Raw genomic sequence first — 22887 nt, 5'->3', positions numbered from 1 at the left:
ATATATATATATATATATATATATATATATATATATATTTCTTCTACAGAAGAATGAGAATGTCATAATTGCTGCAGGAAATTATAATGTTTAACAAATAACAAACATTACCTGCAAGTAATTTTAATGTAAATATATATATATATTTGGCTTGTAAGAAACCAAATGCATCTTGCTGTTTTTACTTAATTGCCATAGAGTCAGAGGAAGATGGAACATGTACAACAATCACCATCCTGGGAAAAGCATCTGGTGGTTGTTTGGGTCTTGAAAATGGCTGTAGAGCCTGAGTCACAGTTTTGAAACAATGTTCATGGGTCTTTCTGTTGTTTATTAACCCTTAAGCCATATTGATTCAACCAGACTTTTTTTTTTTTACTTCTTAGGACATGTGAAATTAAGCATTACATAAAAGAAGTACCCAATATAAAGGTGTGTTAGGTAGCAATTTATTTAGGCCAACAGATAAATTATTTTAGGGCATGTAATTTGTTTTCTTTTGTATGCTGGAATGAATAGGAATTAATGAGAAACTTCATGTTAGAAACTGAATAAATGATCTGAATATTTCTGTTAAGATTTTCAGGAACAGTTTTGGGTATGTTTCTCAATTTCCTCTTTCGTTTTTCCCACGTCTTTGAATCACTGGAAACTTTAGATCTTTGTGTATTAGCATTGGACATTTATTAGTCATATCAGAGTGTGGAGCTGTTATTATCTGAGCCTTGGCCTCTTTGAATGAAAACAGGTCTCTGGGTAACATTTTCAGGGAGACAGAGAGATACAAAAGGTTCTAGAAACTTCTGAACACACAGAGACTCACATAATGATACAAGAAAGGCAAGCTCAAGGTGGAGGTGAGTATTTCATTTCTCCAGATAGCAAGTTAGAAATGTATGATATGATAAGAGTCATCTGGAAAGAAGGGGTAGAAAATGGACAGATTTAAGCAATAGAGATTGTGCCAAGGCAGTAGAATTGGGAATTTGAAAGAAAGAATAATTTCTCTGAGTCAGAAACACTTATAAGAATAAGCAATCAAACATGAACACAGAAGACAACATTAATCATTCAAGAAAGACAGGTGATCAGTAGAAGAATATAATAATAAGAAAGAAAGTATATGAAAATGGAATTTACAGTTGCCTGATGAATTTTGTCCAGATTGCTCTGTGTTTCAGAGCAATGTTATCTATCCTGAGAGGTTTGCATTTGTCTTGTTGGTCTGATAGAGAAGAGAGTCTGCTGGTCCTTGAAGCTCTGGTCCATTGCTCTGATTTCCATCATACTCCTCAGTGCTTGTTTCATTGTGAGCTGTGTCGGTAAGTTTGGCACTGAGGTGCCATTTTTTCTTGGTTCTTTCTCTCTCATGTTCTGTAAAGATTCCCTGGGATTCATCCTACTTTACCTTACAAATAGGTCATATCTTACTCAGAATGGCATGCTTTTCTTGATTTTGCTTCCTACCTTTCTTGCTATTTCTCTATCTTTCAACAAGGGAGTCTTCTAGATTTACTTTATCTGGCTTTGTTAACATTTGCTGAATCATGACCTTCCAGGTGCATGGGTGTTATTTGTAGATCCCCTAAGGTACCATCTTTCAATACTGGGTCCCCCATTGATCATGTGTTTTCTAGTCAAAAAATCCCTGTATTGGGAAGGCAACTCTGATTGCTTTCATAATGATTATAGTTTAGATAGGGGTCTTTGACTCATGTGGGTGTCTCTTTAAATATGAGAGGAAAATAATTCAGATGAGATAATGACAGTGTAAGGAGATAAAATATTCCTTCCTTTTTCCATTTGCCTATAAATAAATATCTCAAGTTCATTGTGTGAGAAAACTCAAACATAATTTTTTAGTCCAATCTATAATTTGATTTTCTATTCACTGATAAGGTGAATAAAAATAGTTCTTGAATAGTCTGTAAGGGAGTGAAAGTTGCTTGCTATGTCAGAGTCTTGCTATACATGAACTTTCCTTTGAGAAGTAAATAAATCTATCAATGTTAAGTAAAACACAGATCATTATCACCAAAGTTATAAAATATTTTGGTTCTCTAGATCAAGTGCAAGAGAGAAGAGAGTTAATAATAGTTATTTCATTAGTCAAGAAGCAGAAATTCAGGATGCCAAACATGGGCCAAGAGAAAGTTAGAAATTTGTAAAAGTATTGATCTTTAGTAGTAGGCAAAAGTGAAAGAAGAGAAATAGTATTGAAGAGTCAAATCAGGACCTGAGAGACAATAGATTTTGTTTAATGTTGTTTAACATGCACACCCATGAACAAGAAAGGTAGTTTTTATTTGAGACATATAGATATTTAGAATATCTCCAAATGTTTAAAGTCTCCCCTTGGTTGTTATTTATACCATGTTTATCTATAGCTACATGCAATCAGAAGTATTTAGAAAATATTCATATAACCTGTGACTTCTTCAAGATTACTAAAATAATGTATACCAGATTTCCAGGAAGTCAATAAATATCTGTACATGGTTTGTTACAAGTCATTTTTCTAGGTATTTGCAAGTAAGTGATGTAGAAAACAGAATCTCTGCTGTAGAATCTAGAGTTTAAATTATAGTGGGGGAAGAGACAAAAATAAATCGTCAGACAGACAAACAAGTAAGATAAATGAATATAAGCAAGCATAATTCAGGCTGGTCCCTACTGGCTTGCATAAGGAAGAAGAGTGGTGGGGTGGGAAGTAAGCTGGCTTGGTACAGATAGAAAGCATGAGGCTCTATGGGTGGATTCTCATCCTTTTCTTTCCTTTTCAGTGACTTACCATTTTGCAAGTAACAAATATGACAAAAGACTGTCTGTACTACATACATATCATTCAAATCTAATCTGCTTCAGTGAAGGGACAATGGTGACAGGTAAAGATTTACAATGTTTATCTACACTTTCCCTTTCTCGGAGAAAACTCAGGGTTGAGCTCAAGGTTGGTGTATTCTAGTGTGTGTGTGTGTGTGTGTGTGTGTGTGAGAGAGAGAGAGAGAGAGAGAGAGAGAGAGAGAGAGAGAGAGTTTTTGCTTGTACATCTTCAAAATGTCTCTAAACTTATATGCTCATATCAGGCTTTAGTTATGTGTATCAAGATATATTGAAATTCTTGATCTTGATGAATGCTGTCAACATCCACACGTTTGCTCAAGTTAACTCTGGAAATAATAATTCTCACAATTTCCACATTATTTTCACCCTTTATTAAAATAAATTTCCATTTTTGATAAGTAAGTTTCCCAATTAATACTATCCTTCTTCATTCTTATCACTAGCTTTATTACTAGCCAGATTGTTTCAGGTTTAGATCACCACACTCCAAAATACACTCCTAATACCATCAGATGTTGGAGAATTGGGTTCAGGATTGTTGCCTGCTTTACACTATGGTGCAAAATACCAAAGATATGCAAAGCGCATGTCTATGGAGGTCTTATGGTCTTAATGCTTCCAAATCTATGCAGGTGTCAGACTCTTGTTTTTCAGGAGTAATGAATACCCTATTGCTATGGCAAAACCTTTTAAAGATGAGGAGAAGGCAGATGTTTCTTTCCATTTCTATGAGATGTTAATTTTTTTTTCTTTTTAGGTATTTGGCAAGAATATGTTGCAAGGGAATCCAAAGCATGGTTTCTTTGCTTTCCCTGACCTATGGTTTTCTTAGCACAGTGGATTTTTATAAATAAATTTCTTTTATAAATAAATATTTATAAATTTTTTATTTATATATTTATGAGTAAATAAATATATAAGCTTATATATAAGCATATTTCATGTATATTTATGTTTATAATATTTATCTTTATAAATATATAAATATATAATTATATTTTTAAACATAGAATGATTAACAAATATATGAAAAAATGTTCAACATCTCTAGCAATTAGAGAAATGAAAATTAAAATTATAGCCAGAATGGCAATTATCAAAAATACAAGCAATAATAAGTGTTTGAGACGATGTGGGGAAAAGGTTACATTCATATATTGTTGGTGGGACTGCAAATTGGTTCAACCACTCTGAAAAGCAGTATGAAGATTCCTCAAAAAATGAAGAATGTAACCACCATTTGACAGTTATACCACTCCCTGGCATATAGCTGAAGGATTTAAAATCAGTATTTACATAAGAACATATATATTTATAATATTTGTTGTACAAGTTTAAATATTTATTTTATAAATTTTATAAAATGAATATTTATTTTGTTGTTGTAGGTGTAGATTGCACACAGGACCTCACAAATTCTAAGAAACCTTTGCCACTGAGTTTTCAATTTTTTTTGGTCAACTTTTTGAGATTTGGTATATTTGACATATGAAAAATGTTTCAGTATGTAACTTAATTGACAAAGCCAAAACCCACCATTGAAAAAGATAATTAAATCTTAAAATTCATACATTAATATGCACTTTGAGGAGCATTGTAAAAAGCAGGAATCCTTAGTGAATGGAATGCATAAGTAATGTTCTAAAAGCAGCTAATAGTGAATTGATAAATATGTTGTCTATTTTATTCATTTTGTAGCATTATAAAAGGAAGAATAAGTCTAAAGGAAGAATAAGTCTATAGATTTTCATCACTTAATATGTAACAACAGAAATGATTAACATAAGTCTGTGTGTAATAATATGAACAAATCATGTGAAATTTTAAAAAACCTCTAGAAGACTACATATATTATTATGTTTTCTTTCTGCTGTGCAGAGGATTGAACTCAGTGCCTTGTTATGCTTAACTGATGCTCTACCACTGAGTCACATTATCAGCACTCTATTTTCATACCTTGGTAAAAATTGAAAACAAATCTAAAGAATTAATTATTTAAGCATACATATATATTATGCTAAAATTATACATATAGTATAAGTCATGCTGAGTATATGTCTAATAAAAAATATGGCAGTGAATTTATATATGGCTAGGTATCGATTTCTTCAATCCTACAAACTGATACTTCTAAGAGAAAAAGGGAGAGAACTGATCATTAAAACACTTTAAATTGCTTGATACTGTGATAAAATTAGTGGTAGGTGACATTTATTGAGTAATTATTCTGAGTTAAGTATCTTTTATAATGTTTTTCATGTATTATGTGACTAAATCCCCCATGAAGTTGTCGCTTTTATTATTTCTATTTTTATAGATGAAATAACAGACTCAAGGAGGTAATATTGGGCTGGTGGAGTTGCTCAGTGGTAGATATTTGGCCTAGAATGTTTGAGGCTCTGGGTTTGATACCCAATGTTAAAAGGTTAATAAAAAGGAAGAAAAAATAAAAGGGGTGGAGGAGGAGGAGGAGGTAGTATAACTAGCTTAAAGACACATGAAATAAATGGTAGAGCCAGAATTCTAATCAGGCATAATTAATGAGGCATAATTCTAATAGTTATAATTTACATTTCAGAAACCTAAAACTTGGTGGCTTATTCAAGATCCATGAGTAGAATTGGATTTCCAGATTCATCTGTGTTAGTCATTTAAAACTTCAAAACAACTTTGAACTTATGATGTATAAGAGACAGGGAACAACAGGACTAAAAAATCTCCAACAACAGTAGTCAATTATTATTATTTTAAAATTTATTTCTATGTGGTGCTGAGGATCAAATCCAGTGCCTCACATGTGCTAGGCAAGCGCTCTATCACTGACCCACAACTCCAGCCCCAGTAGTCAATTACTGGAAAACAAACAAACAAACAAACAACAAAAAAAAAACAGAGGAATTTTGTAGGCTAACTCAGTAGTCAATTATTGAAAAACAAACAAACAAACAAAAAACCCAGAGGAATTTCGTAGGCTAACTTATTCAATATTGAAGACTTAATATTTAAGAATGTTTACTTAACATCAATTCTATGACCCCCAAATTATATAATTCAGAGAAAAGTTAATACCTGAATTAAGAAACCAACTCTAGATAACAACCACAGATCCTGGAAGTTTTATGTGTATAGAACATATCTCTTTCATCTAATTTGTCTCACCTTGCAATCACATTTCTCTTTCATATAATACAGAAAAAGTCTGGGGATGTTGCCCAAGTACTTGGAAGCCATTTGGTTCAAGCTGCTACCTCATTTCTACTGAACAACATTTTTGGGCTAAGAGCGAGGAGAAATGTGCTGAAATGGGGGCACATTTGGTGGTGATTAATACAGAAGCAGAACAGGTACTTTTTCCATCTTTAGTTTTCATCAAACATCTTTTAATTGTAGCAAATAATATAGCAAAGTTTACTCTTACCCATTTTAAGTGCATAGTTCAGTTGTGTTTATTGTGTTCACATTTTGGTGCAACTGATCTCTAGGATTTTTCATCTTGCAAAACTGAAACTTTCTTTCCACTGAACAACAACTACCCATTTTTCAATCTACAAAGGCCACAGCAATCACTCTTCCATCTTTTGCTTCTGTAGTTTGACTCCTTTAGATTCCCCATGTAAGTGGAATCATATCATATTTCTCTTTCTGTGACTGGCTTATTTCATTTAGCATGATGTCTGCAAGGTTCATCTATATTGTTGCTTGTAACAGCATTTTTTTTCCTTTTTAAGGTGGAATGAAATTCATTCATATGAATATATTTACATATGCCAACACTTGCTATTTTCTGTTTTTTCTTTTTATTCTGGCAATTTTAGTGGGTATATAGTGATATCTCAAGGTTTTCATTTGCCTTCTTCTAATGCTTAGTGATGTTGAACATTGTTATATATGCTTATTGGCCATTTATATATTTATTTGGAGAAAAGTTTAGTCAGGTATTTCACCCATGTTTTAATTGGGTTACTTATTTTGCTGTTGTTAAGTTGTATGTGTTCTTTGCAGTTCGGATATAAACAACTTATCATTTATGATTTCCAAATATTTTCTCCCATTAAATGGACTACTTTTTCATTAGTTGTTTGCTTATTTTGCTGCATAGATGCTTTTTGGTTTGATATAGTCCTATTGGTATATTTTTGCTTTTTTACCTGTGCTTTTGGTGTCATATTCCAGAATACATTGCCAATTCCAATGTCAGGAAGATTTCCCCTTATGTTTTCTTCTAGGAGTTTTACAGTTTTACACCTTACATTCAGATCTTTGAAATATTTGGGTAACTTTTGTGTTTGTCATAGATAAAGGCCCAACTTTACTCTTTTGTATTTGGATATGCAGTATATCTAGCATCATTTATTAAAGAGATGATCCTTTCTCCATTGTGTGGTCTTGGCACCTTGTTGAATATAATTTGACCACATATGTCAAGGTTTATTTCTGGACTCTGATTGTTTTCTGTTGTCTATATGTCTGTTTGCATGCTATTACTATACTGCTTTGATTACAAAACAGTTTTGGAATATATTTTGAAATAAGAAAGTAGGAGTCTTCTTTGTTTTTCTTTTTAAAGATTGCTTTGCCTATCAGGAGTCCTTTGAGATTCAACATGGATGTTAAGATTTTTTCCTATACCTGTGAAAAAATGACATTTGGATTTTGATAGGGATCACTTTGAATCTGTAGATTGCTTCGGAGAGTATGGATATTTTAACTATATGAAGTTTACAAATCTATGAACATGAAATGCTTTTCCATTTATCTGTGTCTTCTTTATTTTTCTTTGTCAATGTCTCTCCTGACCTAGGTTAAGTTTTTTTTTAAGTATTTTTTTTAGATTTTATTGTAAATTTATTTCTTCCTTAATTTTCTTTTCAGAAAGAAAATTAAGGAAGAAATAAATTTCTTATTTTATGTTTATTGTTAGTGTAAGAAAATATTACTGATTTTTGTATGTTGATTTTGTATCCTGCAACTTTGCTGAATTTTCAGGACACTCAAGAAAACCAGTGATGTAACTGCAGTTCAGATCTGAAGTCCTGAAAATAAGGGGAGCCAATGGTATAACAGCTTGGTCAGGCAGACAGCAAAGAAAATAGGATAAATTCCTCCTTTTTCTTTTTCTTTTCTTTTTTACTGTTGCCCTAAAGCATGTTTATTACTTTATAGTTGAACACTACTAAATTTATTTCATAACTTTGTCCAGGAATCATTGATTGCAAAGAATATGAAATATAAGACAAATCATACCTTCCTTTGTTTTTTATTCTGTTCCTCTCAACAAATTGGATGATTCTCATCCACCCTGAGGAGGGCAATCTACTTACTGATTCTGCATATTCTGATGCTAATAATACCTGGAAACATACTTACAGACATGCCCAGAAATAAAGTTTTAATCTGGGCACCCCTTGGCCCAGTCTGATAGAAACATAAAACTAACCATCACAGCATCTTAACATATAAAATAAAAAAGTGGTCAAAAGCACAAAAATGAACTTATGGCCATTTAAAACCCTTCTGTCTCTTGGTAAAGGAAAGAATGAATGGTGGGAATTTATGGGTTAGCACTTTCTCCTTGCAATGATGATGTTTTTTGCCTGCATATTTGGTTAGTGTGCCACCATGTGACTGTTCCTTGCATCCTGTGTTTTCTTAGTATACTTTAGAGGATATTAAAAACACTTATTCTGTTTAATAAGGAAATTCCAAAGTCTATTAAGTCCTATTTTTTTCATGCAGAATTTCATTATCCAGCAGCTGAATGAAACATTTTCTTATTTTCTGGGGCTCTCTGATCCACAAGGGAATAATAATTGGCAATGGATTGATCATACACCTTTCGAAAAAAATGTCAGGTGAGTTCAGACCTAGATTAATGAAATTTAGGACCTTGTACACTTAGAAAATCTAGGAAATTTTGTTAATATCTTGAGACTATTAATATTAATAATTATAATGATGATAACATAATCTAACAATTATTAAATTCTTACTAAGTGAACACTCTTAAATTTTAAGAAAAGTTCTCTGTTTTAGAATTCACTTTTCAGAGGAAAAATGAAAAAGTTTGCTCAAGATTATTGAATGAATATGATGAGAAACTCTGTTTCAATCCCATGGCTATCCAAAAATGGTGCTCTTAGTCATTGCATTGTTTTCTATAGACTTGTAAACATAAGTAGCCACTTAAATTAATTCTAATAAGTAATATTCAAAATATCTGGGTTAGAACTATGTGTAATTTTAACAATTATGTAATTATACTTTTGTGGCCTTTAAAAAGGAATTTAATTATGTACTACCTTATTTTACTCTCACACAATCTTGTGAGTTATCTAGACACCTTTATTAAGATTTGTTTTTGTAGATGAGGAATCTAATCCCTGAGAAGATTAATTCATTTGATTAATAGCAAGATAAATTAGTAGTAAAATTGTCTTTAATTCCAAAACTAATGACCAACTACCCAGCCCTGCTCCATAGTGTATTCCTGAGAGGCAGGGTAACTTATTTATGTTTAGACTCAGGTACCTGATGCTCATTTAAGGCAGCTGTATGAGAACAGAGAAGCTTATCAAGAGGCATGTAAATGCTTGTTTATAAATGGATATAAAGAGGAAGCTTCTATGATGTGCTGGTAAGAAAGAAATTGTTAATAAGCTAGGTCAGGAAAATGGCTCTGTAAAGAGGAGGAAGTCAACATCAGATTGCAGGCTGAGGTTCACCACATCATGGAGAATGTTAGACAAACACATGAAAATGTGCTTCCATACTTAAATTTTTGGTGAGGGGCAGTATGAGAAAAGGTAGAAACTGTTAGAATGTTCTCTCCCAATGTTCTCAACCCAATTTTGCTAGACATCAAACTTATATACTTTCTGATCAGTCACTATGCATTCATTGAATAATTCTATTTACCTTTGTTTCTCTTTAGATTCTGGCACCAAAATGAGCCCAATTTTTCTGCAGAGCAGTGTGCTACAATAGTTTTCTGGGAATCTAGAGGATGGGGTTGGAATGATGTTTTCTGTGATTCTAAAAGGAATTCAATATGTGAGATGAAGAAGATTTACCTATGAGTATCAATTTATTCATTGACACCATGAAAATTCAGACCCATCATAAAATGATAATTATTTGTAATGTACATGCAATTCTTGTGTCACAGAGATTTATGGACATCTTCCCCTGCTTTTTTCACTTTAATCAATCCTCTTCTAGTTTCTCATTTTCCACTAATAATAGAATAAGTCTTTTCTCCCTTTGTTCTGCTCTTTCATTTATTATTTATTCTTTTTTCACCTTTCTTTATACATACTTCCACATGCATTCCTTGTTCCAGAGATTACACTATTTTATTTGTTAGAAGAATTATAAGACAGCATTATTTGAAAATTATGCCTCTGTTACTAAAAATGCCATAGAGAAATCCCTATGATTAAGATTGTGATTAGAATTGCAGTTTTCTGGAGGACTAACAAGGGCTGAAGGATCTAATTTAGATTGCTCACTCTTGGCTGGTAACTTAGCATTGGCTGTTAAAGGGCTTCAGCTCCTCATCATATGGAAATCACTCTCAAGCTACTAGCATGTTCTCACAATACAGTAGCCACCTTCCTCTAGAACAAGTGACCTAAGAACACAAATGAAAGCAGCAATGTCTTTAATCATCTAGCCTTAACAGTTACATGCCATAACTTTGGCTATACTCCACTGGTTAGGTGAGAAAAACACAGCAAACAGCCTACTTTGATCTCCTGGGCTCTGAAGCAGAAAGCCACAATGTGGGTGTTTCAAGATGGCCCTTTGCTTCAGCTCTCCAAGAAATGCAGAGTACTTTTCAAACAACAGATTATCGTGCAGACTGTCTCTCTGTTCTACAGATTCTTTTGTGCCAAATTTATTCACTCTGTTTTTGTCTCTTTCTGCCAGTCACTCCTCCCCTCTGAGATAAACTGGTGTTGCTGGTGCCTCCAGCCTAGCTCCAAAGTACTCTTTCTTGTCCTATGTTCAAAGAACCTGACTTTCTGTGTCTCTAAGATTCTCTTACCATCCAGTATTGAATTTCAGTGAATCCCTTCTGTCCCCCACTTCATTGAGAAGCCACACTCCTTCTGCTTGAATCCCAGGCCACGGAGTTGCTAAAAAATGTACCCTTTCTCTATTCCACCATATTTCCTTCTTCTATTAATTATTCCTTTGTATTTTGTATCTTATTTTTCTAGCTTCTTAAAATAAATAACTGTAAAAAAATAAAAGAATCCATAGTTTTTAGTTTTTTTTTTTTTTTTTTGTAATTAGCAAAACATTCGAGGCTATACATTTACTTTGGTTATCATTATGGCTAAATCCAACAGGTCATAAAATTTGTTAATCTCATTATTTTTCCCTTTACGTAATGCTAATTACAAGAATATTTTCTTTTTAGTCTATGGTGTTCTAAAATTTTCACAAGAATTGGCTTTTGGATATTCTTTTGAAAATTTCATATTGAATTTCACTTAAAGAATGTGACATATGCATATTATTACATTTTCTTCTTCTTTTTTTAAATTTCATATCACTCTTTTGGCATACTGATCTGGACAAAAAATTTTGTACAGTTATGCTTAAAATGAGTACTGGCCCCTAGTGGCAGGGCCAAGCAACTGGAACATGGTTCAGAAATCAGAGTGAAAGACACACTTACACATGATCAAGATGCATTTTGCTACTACAAAACAAGGCAGAGGAGGAATTCTAAGATATATAGAAAGATATACACACCTTAGAGGCCAAGGAGCTTATCCCACGTGTTGTGAGAAATGGCTTATTTTCTGGTAATCACAAGTGGGACTATTTAATCACCACTAGAAACACGAGAAGGGTGGTATTATATATATACATGTTTTTCTTTTTATGAAAGTAAGTGTAACACAAACTTAATTCAGTATTGATACCAACCTTCTAGAACTAGCTCCTCTGGGGTCAGGGAGGAAATACCTTTTTTTTTTTTTTAAATTGCCATGTGAGTTACTACATTTATATTTCACTGGAATAACTAGAGGCTCCCTCCCCTTGCCCCACCCTAAGACCTGACTACAGTATAGTACAGAATGGGATCTCAGGAACATAAATTGTCTCTCTTCTCATGCTTCTTCTTTATTAGTTCCTCCCTATTCTGTTCTAAAGGAGGTTCTTATATGGCACTTAGAAAAAGCCAGAATCACAACTTCAACTCTCCCGAATAAGAGGAGCCTTACCTGGGCTTGGACTGACAATCTGTGTCCCAGGGTCCTATTCTGACTAGATTCTATGAAGAGAGTGGGTGCAGGAGACTAAATGTTAAAATTAAAATGAAAGCTACCATTCCCCATTAGCAGTTGCAACTTAAAATGCCTACAGATGTGGTCAGTGTGATACATGCAGGAGATAGGTGCAGAGGAAAGGATGGGCAGGGCATTCCTTGGTACAAGTGTGTACTGTTTTGCATTTATTTCTTGTTCTGAGCAGCGACAGTTCCACCAAAGGTCTCTTCAACCCCAGGAACTACATGGGCTTGATGGGCTTCAAGTTCTTGTCCAATTCATAGACAATGGGAATCCCAATTCGCAAGTTCAGCTCCATCATGGCCTCTTCAGAGAGACACTCCTAATGCTCATTGATGCCCTTAAAGCTGTTGCCATGGATGGCAGTCAGAACTCGTTTCCCCTCCTTGATTTGGTGAGGGATTTATTCATTTCAGAAGAGAAGAACTTAGGCAATAGTGTTCTTCACACTTTCACAGAAGGGTAGCTGATCCTCAGTAAGGCCTGCATATATGTGATCCTTACTGAAATTGCTGTAGCAGGGATGATCAGGATCCATTGGAGGTGGGCCTCCATTTCTTGGCAGCAATTTGTGCTTTATTGAGGTCAGTCAGACTCCCATAGTGTGGCTCATCGAGGCTCCCAATCCTCACCACCTGCAGCTGGCAGCCACATCTAATCAATGGTATTCAGCACTTTCCAGAGGGTTCAGATTGCCCTTTTCTGCACCCAGGTAAAGCAGATATCAAATTCATGGCTTGCTAGCATCTCTCAGTGCCTGCCTAACCAGCATTCCTCGTGGCCAACCAGGCTATGGTCCGAGGTCGTGCTAGCCTTTGAAGAATTCTCCAGGTTCCAGGTGCTCTCACCTGTGCAGGATCAGCACCAGGTTGCAGGCAGTCAAGGCAGCAAAGTGAGGATGCAGCGACAACGGATTGCAGAGATTCCAGAAGTGACAAACCCAGACCCCTTGATGGTGGTTCCCTGCCTGTCTCCTGCCCCACTTTAGCATGCGCGCTCCTGCCAAGCGCTCCTTGCCAAGCCTAGCTTTCACGAGAATTCTCCAATATTTATCACAATATTTATTTACTTATTTGGATTTGCATTAGTCCAGAAAAAAGGCTAAACTGTGTGGGCATTTGGAGAGGATAATAATATTTTAGGCTTGTATAAAGCTTACATCCTCGTTTTCTGTATAATAAGAAATTGCATAATGAGTAACCTTTTTCTTCAGCGGAGCATATTAATATAACAAGTATCTTTATACTCTGAATCTATTTTGAGAGACATAATCTCATATGTCTTCCATAAACTTCCTGGATGTCCCTTCCACAAGCTTGACACTCCCATGTCCCTGACCACCCAGTCAGTCATCAGGCATTGGCCGTGAATTGATATGAATCTGTATCTCAAGCCACTTTTTACCCTAGGTAAAGTCTACTATTGTATTTACAGTTTGGAGTTACTCTCAGTGGGGGGATTTCCATTTGTTACAGACCATTGGGGCTACTTCTGTGTAGAGCTAAAACTTTCAGCACTCTAGTTCTAGCTAGTGTCAAATATTGAGCATATTGATCTGTAAGCCAAACTTCCCTCGACTCCCACAGACAATCATGACAAATATGAGGATTGAGGGAGAGGTTGCATTGTGATAGAAATAAGCACTTTGGGATTGTGAGTCACTAGCCCATTAAACCAATTTATGCCCAATCCCATTAAAAATGCTCTGATATTTACATTGATGGATCAGCTAAAACAATTTATGATGGTCTTCTGTGATCAGGTATTCTTTTTCTACTAGGGCCAAATAGTAGGCCAAGAACTATTTTTTTAAAGAAACTAATTATCAAAGAGGGCATACATTTACTCAGAACTAAAAGTTCCACAGATGTGCTTTTAAATAGGTTTGACAATATGGATTCAACCTCTTGATCTGCCACAGACACTTTGGCCATATTGGAACTTCTGGATCGTTAGTGAGCACTGGCAGAACTTCATGCCTGCATCCTGGATAAGTTGGCAACCCTTCTTTTATGCTCAATGTCTCAAAGTTTGTAAGATTTGATGTCAACTGAGCAAAATATCACACACAAATCCCTCCCCAATTCATAGTGGTCCAACAAACATTATGTGTTTACATTGGTGATAGGTGTTTACAGATTCAACAACTTATCTTTCACTTTGTAGGGGTGTCTTGACAGGAAATATATATAATTGGATGCCAGAAACTTCACTGAGGTTCTAGATTTTGGTGAGATTTATTCTCTTTGACATATTAGGTCATACTAAGCCATCTATGGTATTTTCTACTTCATACTAACCACATAGAATGTTTGCAAAACTCTATAAAATTAATGAAGAACTATATATCATGTATATATCATGTGAATATCATTGCTCATATTAAAAATGAAATATTTCAGAACACTAGGAACCTGCTGCCTAGAAGCTCTTTCTTATTTAAACCATCTCTCCTTTTAAAAGGCAACATATTAAACTTTTGGATACATTTAAAAGCAAATTTTGCTGTATATATTCTTTTCCATTTCACTGAAAGTATGGTGATATAAGAACAAAATACCATCTAAATTGAACCTAGATTGATTTGGGCTCAAGGTGTTGGCAGAAGGAAGCAGGAGACTTTAAGGGGCTAAGCAACTAGAAAAAGGACATTCGTAGTACTGCACATACTGTAACCTGAGCTATGAGCAATGTGAATGGTTTTTGTTGTGATATGTATGTAGATTCTGGGACGTTTTCTACCCTTGAGTAGAATTTTTGGATAACTTCTTGTAGGTTGTTTTAATAAGAATTTGGATATTGAAACTTTATATAGGAAGACATACTTGTATATTAAAGGATTATTAGGTAAGATAATATTAAAATTCATATTTTAGTTGGGAAATTAAATTCTTCTATCATTATGAAGTCACTTTAACTTTAGTAATGCCTTTGGCTTTTGGCTTTATTATATTAAAATTATCAACTAATTTTCTTTAAGTTAGTGTTATATTTTTTCCATTTATAAACTTGGATTTTTCTCAATGCTATGTTTTAGATATGCTTCTTGCAAATAGCATATAGTGAAATTTTAAAACATGATATAACAATATTTTAGGTAAAAAATTAATTATTTTAAATTATGGCAATTCCTTGTTGTTTTAATCAGCTTTGTTGTTGCTGTGACTTAAAGACCTGACCAGCACAATTGAGAAGAGAAAAAGTTTATTTGGGGGTTCACAGTTTCCGAGGTCTCAGTCCATAGACAGCAGGCTCCATTTCTCAGGACTCAAGGTGAGACAAGACATAATGGTGGGAGAGTGTAGCAGAGGGAAGCAGCTCACATTATGATCAGAAAGCAGAAGAGAAAGATGTCCACTTGCCATACAAATATATATCCCAAAGCCAGGCTCCTAGTGCCCCACCTTATCCAGCCACACCCCACCTGCCTTCAGTTACCACTCAATTAATCCTAATAGGTGATTAATTCACTGATTGGGTTAAGGCTCTCATAACCCAATCATTTTTTCTCTGAACCTTCTTGCATTTTCTCACATGTGGGGACACCTTACATCCAAACCATAACACTCATATATATGGTTCTAAATGTATCATCTTACCATGTGGTTTCCATGTTCCCCAACATGATCTATTTTCTTGTTATTTTTTCCTCCTTGATTCCTTGTATTCTTTTAGATTAGTCATTTTTTTATTACTCTCTCATTTGTTATTTTGAAAGTCATACATTTTGACAACTGTTTTAGTGATTACTTGAGAATTGCAACGTGCAACATTGACCAATCAATTCTAATGTTAACGAGAATTATTGTTCCAAATCTTCTGGCTTCTATAATTGTGCTTAAGAAGCTAGAAATTCAACTAAATTTCACCTCATTTAAGACTATTTAAGGCTATTTACCTTTTTATCTGGCCATTTCAAAGATTTTTCTCCTTGCGCTTTCTCTTCTGAAGTTTCACAATAATATATCTAAGTAGAAATCTTTTCTCTTCTTTTTTCCTCCTCTTCCTTTCCCTTTCTCCCTTCCTCTCTCTCTGTTCACCCTATTCTCCTTTCCTCTTCTCCATCTCCACTTTCATCTTTTTATTGTTCTGTTTTGGGTTTCTGAAATATATTACTTCATGTCTATCTTCAGCTTTAGAAAATCCTCAGCCATCATTTCTTGAGTGGTTTTCTATGTGCAGTTTCATACTCCAATTAGCAAATCATTATTCTCAATTCAAACTCTTGAGCATGGAAATCTAAACTTCCTTATAATTAATGTTCCTATCCATCTATCTACCTACCTACCTACCTATATCTTTACTGAAGAAACCACAGTTGTTTTCCCAAAAATGAAACTGGGTAATTCAATTTGTCTATTCGTGAATTATGTTTTAAGAGCAGTAAGATCTAAGCCAGGAATAAATTCACCTCATTTAATAAAAGAGATTAATTCACAAAGAATACCAGTCACAAGCTGAATACTGTATATATTTCTTTCTTTTTTTCTTTTTAAAATGTCTTCCAGTCAGCCTGGAATTTTCTCTCATGATCTTTAGTTTTTTCACTAATACTAGGTTGGAGTCAAAGGGTTCCTCACTATCTCCATTTGTAACCTGAAGCACATTCAGTTCTGCTCTTGCTTTGTATTAATTTGGCAACATGTCCATGATTTTATGCTGCTAAAGTTTAATTTTGTTTTCCCAATGACATCTCTCTTGTTGTTAGCTTTGCACCTCTAAGCAACCTGGAGTTGGTTTATTACTTACATGACATGGAAAAATATTTTTGTTCTGTATCTTACATGTTTTTTCCTCTGTCACCAAAGGGAACTGTAAACTGATAATGATGTTGTAGGGTCTAGTCTACCTTTTCCCTGCAGCAACTATTACTTTCATTGAAGGCTGAAGGATTATTATCTCTGGTAAGTTCCTGAATTCTCATAGCATCAGTAAATACTCTTCCATTTGAAAAATTTGATTTGGAAAGATTCATATTTTTAAATTTTTTAATCTCTAAATTATTCACAAGATGTGCTACAATCAATATTTTAGGTTAAGCAAAAGGGCCCATAAATTAAAGCACCTCACCAAGCTACTGACATTAAAAATAGGGAATCTACATCTGCCATCCCAAAACTTTATTGACACCTTATTTTGGTCATTATCTTCTTAGTTAGCCAAGAAAACAATAAAAAATTTATCTAAATGTACCTTGCTTTGGCTTTGACTCATGAAGACTGGTTAACAACTTTATTTTTGCAAGAATATCCTACACAACAAAATATCCATGGATTCCTTGTTTCCTTCCTTAACTCTCAACTATATACATGAAATGGGGTTGTTGCTTATTTTCCTCAGGAGAACCAATTTGTGTTTATTCCTAAGGCATTAGTTAATTCATGCATACAATTTCTGGTGAAAATTTACCATGAAGAAGAATACATAGGTATAGCAATAGGTGTGAATTCTGGTTTGTACCTTAAAGACATAAACTACTTGTTCTTCTTTTTTCTTTTTCTTTGTGGTACTGGGGATTGAACCCAGGGTCTTGTGCATGCTAGGCAAGCACTCTACCAACTGAACTATATCCCCAGCCCAAACTACTTGTTCTTATGCCATTTATTTTTTAATTGTTCTAACTAGTTATACATGATATCAGAATGCATTTTGATTCATTGTACACAAATGGAGCACAGCTTTTCATTTCTCTGGTTATACACTATGTTGAGTTGCACCACACGTGCAGTCATATATGTACCTAGGGTAATGATGTTCATCTCATTTCACCATCTTTCCTGCTCCCATGCCCCCACTCTTTCCCTTCCTCCTCTTTGCTCAATCAAAGTTCCTCCATTATCCCCCCATGCCCTCCCCAGACATTATGGATCAGCATCCACTTGTTACAGAGAATATTCAGCCTTTTGTTTTTTGGGGATTGGCCTACTATGCTTTGCATGATATTCTTCAACTCCTCCCATTTACCTGCAAATGCTATAATTTTATTCTCTTTTAATACTGAGTAATATTCCATTGTGTATATGTACCACAGTTTCTTTATCCATTTATCTGTTGAAGTACATCTATTTAACTCATGTATACAATTGGTTGGTGGTTGCTTCCACAGTTTAGTATTGTGAATTGAGTTGCAATGAATATTGATGTGGCTGTGTCACTACAGTATGCTGATTTTAAGTCCTTTGGGTATAGATCAAGTGGGATGGCTGGGTCAAATGGTGGTTCCATTCCAAATTTATTTATTTTTTACTTTTTTTTGGTACCGGAGATTGAACTCATGGGCATTCAACCACTGAGCTACATCCCCAGCCCAATATTGATCCTGGCTTTGAACACAGGATCCTCTTGTCTCGGCCTCCCCAGATGCTGGGATTACAGGAATGTGCCAGTGTGTCTGGCTCCATTCCAAGTTTTCTAAGGAATCTCCATACTGCTTTTCATAGTGGTTGCATCAATTTGCAGGGCCAGCAGCAATGTATGAGTGTACCTTTATTCCCACTTCCTTGACAACACTTATTATTGCTTGTATTCTTGATAATTGCCATTCTGACTGGAGTGAGATGAAATCTTAGAGTAGTTTTGATTTCAATTTCTCTAATTACTAGAGATGTTGAATATTTTTTTCATATATTTGTTGATCGACTGTATATCTTCTTCTGAGAAGTGTCTGTTCAGTTACTTAGCCCATTTATTTATTATGCTTTTTTTTTGGTGTTAAGGTTTTTGAGTTATTTATATATCATGGAGATTAGTGCTCTATTGGCTGTGCATGTGGTAAAGATGTTCTCCCACTCTGTGGGCACTCTCTTCATGTTATTTATTGTTTCCTTTGCTGAGAAGAAGCTTATTAGTTTGAATCTATCCCATTTATTAATTTTTGATTTTTATTTTTTGCACTTTAGGAGTCTTTTTAAGGAAGTCAGGACCTAATCTTACATGATGAATATTTGGGCCTACTTTCTCTTCTATTAGTTGAAGAGTCTTTGGTCTTCCACAGTTTAGCTATTCTTAGGTCCTTGTTCCACTTTGAGTTAAGCCTTGTGCATGCTGAGAGATGAGGGTTTAGTTTCATTTTGCTGCATATGGATTTCCAGTTTTCCCAGCACTATTTATTGAAGAGGCTATTTTTTCCAATGTATGTTTTTGATGCCTTTGTCTAGTATGAGATAACTATATTTATGTGGGTTTGCTTCTGTGTCTTCTATTCTGTACCATTGGTCTACATGTCTATTTTGGTGACAATACCATGCCATTTTTGTAACTATACCTCTGTAATATAGTTTAAGGTCTTGTATTGTGATGCCTCACACTTCACTTTTCTTGCTAAGGATTGCTTTGGCTATTCTGGGCCTCTTACTTTTCCAAATGAATTTTATAATTGCTATTTTTATTTCTATGAGTAATGTTGTTGGGATTTTAATTGATATTGCATTAAATGTATATAATGCTTTTGGTAGTATGGCCATTTTGACAATATTAATTTTTGTTATCCAAGAATATGGGAGATCTTTTCATCTTCTAAGGCCTTCTTCAATTTTTTCTTCAGTGTTCTGTAGTTTTCATTGCATACATCTTTCACCTCTTTTTGTTAGATTGATTTTTAATTTATTCTTAAGATTCTTGCAAATGGGGTGTTTTTCCTAATTTCTCTCTCTGAGGATTCACCACTGCTACATAGAAATGCATTTGATTTACGGGTGTTGATTTTATATCCTGATACTGTGCTGAATTCGGTTATTAATTCTAGAAGTTTTCTGGTGGAGGTTTTTAGATCCTCTAAGTATAGAATCATGCCATTAGCAAGTAGTGATAGTTTGAGTTCTTCTTTTCCTATTTGTATCCCTTTAGATTCTTTCATCTGTCTAATCTCTGGCTAGAGTTTCAAGAAGTATGTTGAATAGGAGTGCTGAGAGAGGGTAACCCTATCTTTTTCCAGTTCTTAGAGAAAATGCCCCCATTTTTTTTCATTTATAATTTTTCAGCATTATAATAATGTTGGCTTTGGGCTTAGCATAGAGCTCTTACAATGTTGAAGTATGTTTCTACTATCCCTAGTTTGTCTAGTGTTTTGAACATGAAAATGTGTTGTATTTTATAAAATGCTTTTTCTGCATCTATTGAGATGATCATATGATTTTCATCTTTAAGTCTATTGATGTGATAAATTTATTGATTTCTGTATGTTGAACCAACCTTGCATCCCTGGGATAAATCTCACTTGATCATGGTGCACTATTTAAAAAAAATATACTAGTATGCAATTTGCCAGAATTTTATTGAGAATTTTTGTATCTGTGTGATTAAGGGATATTGATTTGAAGTTTTCTTTCCTTGTTGTGTCTTTATCTGGCTTAGGTATCAGGGTGATACTAGCCTCATAGAATAAGTTTGAAAGGATTCCTTTCTTTTCTATTTTGTGGAATAATTTGAGAAGTATTGTCTACTTTGGAGAAGGATCCATGTGCTGTTGAGAAGAAGGTGTATTCGCTTGCTGATGGATGCAATGTTTTATATATTTCTGTTAAGTCTAATTATTGATTGTATTATTGAGTTCTATAAGTTCTTTGTTTAGTTTTTGTTTGGAAGATGTATCCAGTGGTAAGAGAGGTATGTTAAAGTCACCCAGTATTATTGTTGTGGTCTATTTGGTTCTTGAAATTTAGAAGGGTTTGTTTGATGTACATAGAATCTCCATTGTTTGGGGGCATAAATATTTATGATTGTTATATCTTGTTGATGTATGTTTCCCTTAATCAGTGTGAGATGATTTTCTTTTTCCCTATTGACTAACTTTGGTTTGAAGTCTACTTTATCTGATATGAGGATGGAAACCCCTGCTTGTTTACGTGGTCCAAGTGAGTGGTATGTTTTTTCCAATCCTTTCACCTTCACTCTGGGGATGTCTTTTCCTGTGACATGAGTCTCTTGAAGGCAGCATATTGTCGGGTCTTTTTAAAAAATCCAATCTGTCAGTATATGTCTTTTAATTGATGAGCTTAGTCTATTAAAATTCAGATTTATTATTGAAATGTTATTTTTATTCCCAGTAATTTTGGTTTATTTTTGATTTTTAACTTGACTTGGTTTCTCCTTTGACTGGCCTTTTATTTAATGTAATTCTTCCCTTTGCTGATTTTTATTGTTGTTTTTCATTTCCTCCTCCTGCACTGCTCTGTAGTGCAGGCTTTCTATCTGTAAATTCTTTTAACTTTTGTTTATCATGGAAAGTTTTTATTTCATCATCAAATCTAAAGCTTAATTTTGCTGGATATAAGATTCTTGGTTGGCATCCATTTTTTTTCAGAGCTTGGTATATGTTGTTTCAGGATCTTCTGGCTTTGAGGGTCTTTGTTGAGAAATATGCTGAGATACAAATTGGTTTCCCCCTATATGTAATCTGAAACTTTTCTCTTGCAGCTTTAAAAATTCTATCCTTTTTTTTCTGTATGCTAGGCATTTTCATTATAATATGCCTTAGTGTAGATATGTTTTAATTTTGTACATTTGGTGTAAGCCTCTTGTATTTTATTTTCCAATTCATTATTCATGTTTGGAAATTTTTCATTGAAGAGATTATACATTCCTTTGGTTTGTATCTCTGTTCCTTCCTCTATCTCAATAAATCTTAGATTTTATCTTTTGATGTTATCCTATAATTCTTAGATGTTCTGTTCATGTTTTTTTTTCCATCTTCACTGTGTGGTTAACTTTATTTTCAAGATTGTATATTTTGTCTTCATTGTCTAAGGTTCTATCTTCCAAGGGTATAGTCTGTTTGTAATGCTTTCTATTGAATTTCTTATTGGTTTATTGTTTCCTTCATTTCAAGAATTTCTGTTTGCTGTTTTTTTTTTCCTTTCCAAATCTTTCTTTAATTAATCTTCTGCTACATGTATTCACTCTCTTGTTTTTTTTTGTTGTTGTTGTTGGAGTAATCAATTTTTGCCTGTATTTGCTCTCTTATGTTATTATTTGTTTTGAAGATCATTTTAATTATGTACATTCTGAACTCCTTCTCTGACATTTCATCTACTGTGCTGTCAATGAATTCTATTTTTTCCTCATCTTGGTTGTTTGAGGCACTTTCTTCCCCATCTTTTCATGCTTTCTGTGTGTCTTTCCTTCTAGTACTGTGGATGCTAGGTATTACAGTTTCTATCCTATAATTTAATAGTGTCTCTTCAGGTTACTGATATCTCACCTTTAAGGGGGAGATCAATATTAAGAGCCCTCAATGTAAAATATATACAGCCTTAAACCAAAGAGTTCCTATTTAGATTATTACAGTTTTGTCACAATAAACAAGAATGATGTGTTCAGTTATTATCTGCAATGTAAACAGTAGGTTTGCAAAAGGGTCTACAGATGCTAATGGTGAACAAAGAGAAGTGGAGTTTGTAAGGTATGACGTTTATGAGGTAGGAGGTAAGAATATAGAGGTATTAGATGATAGAAAGAGTGAAAGATGAATCAAAAGAAGTTGGCTGTTAACTGAAGAAAAGAGAGAAAGAAATGACCCAGTGCAAGGCTCTCTCCTTCTCTGCAACAAGATGGTGGCTGTTAGCACACCTAGCAGGGATATCTCTGCTGTAACCAACCAAGTCTGCAGGGACTTTGATGATGATCTTCTGGATCCTGAATGTTGTTCCTAGATGTAAGCGGCCATGTCCATAGTTGGTGGAGGGTTAGCATCAAACCTGTAAGTGCTTTGGTGTTGGGCTTCCAGTCACAGTTCAGTGTC

The 22887-nt window shown here is 34.3% G+C and overlaps 1 protein-coding gene and 2 pseudogenes across 1 annotated transcript; 1 reads left to right on the top strand and 2 right to left on the bottom strand.

Annotated features, from left to right (window-relative positions):
• Positions 1-235, bottom strand: part of LOC125611937 — a 545-nt pseudogene extending 310 nt beyond the window's left edge.
• A 426-nt stretch (positions 236-661) lies between these two features.
• Positions 662-11100, top strand: Clec6a (C-type lectin domain containing 6A). Its single transcript, XM_048787835.1, has 6 exons — positions 662-857; positions 1233-1322; positions 2784-2885; positions 6037-6188; positions 8581-8696; positions 9776-11100. The coding sequence occupies exons 1-6, from the start codon at positions 827-829 to the stop codon at positions 9918-9920; spliced, it is 636 nt and encodes a 211-aa protein (XP_048643792.1). The 5' UTR covers positions 662-826; the 3' UTR covers positions 9921-11100.
• A 1131-nt stretch (positions 11101-12231) lies between these two features.
• On the bottom strand, positions 12232-12896 carry LOC107159895 (annotated as a pseudogene).
• Between the last annotated feature and the right edge of the window lie 9991 nt (positions 12897-22887).

This window comes from Marmota marmota, unplaced genomic scaffold (assembly GCF_001458135.2).
Source record: "Marmota marmota marmota unplaced genomic scaffold, marMar, whole genome shotgun sequence".
Lineage (NCBI taxonomy): Eukaryota > Metazoa > Chordata > Mammalia > Rodentia > Sciuridae > Marmota > Marmota marmota.
This window is presented reverse-complemented; position numbering and strand designations above follow the sequence as displayed.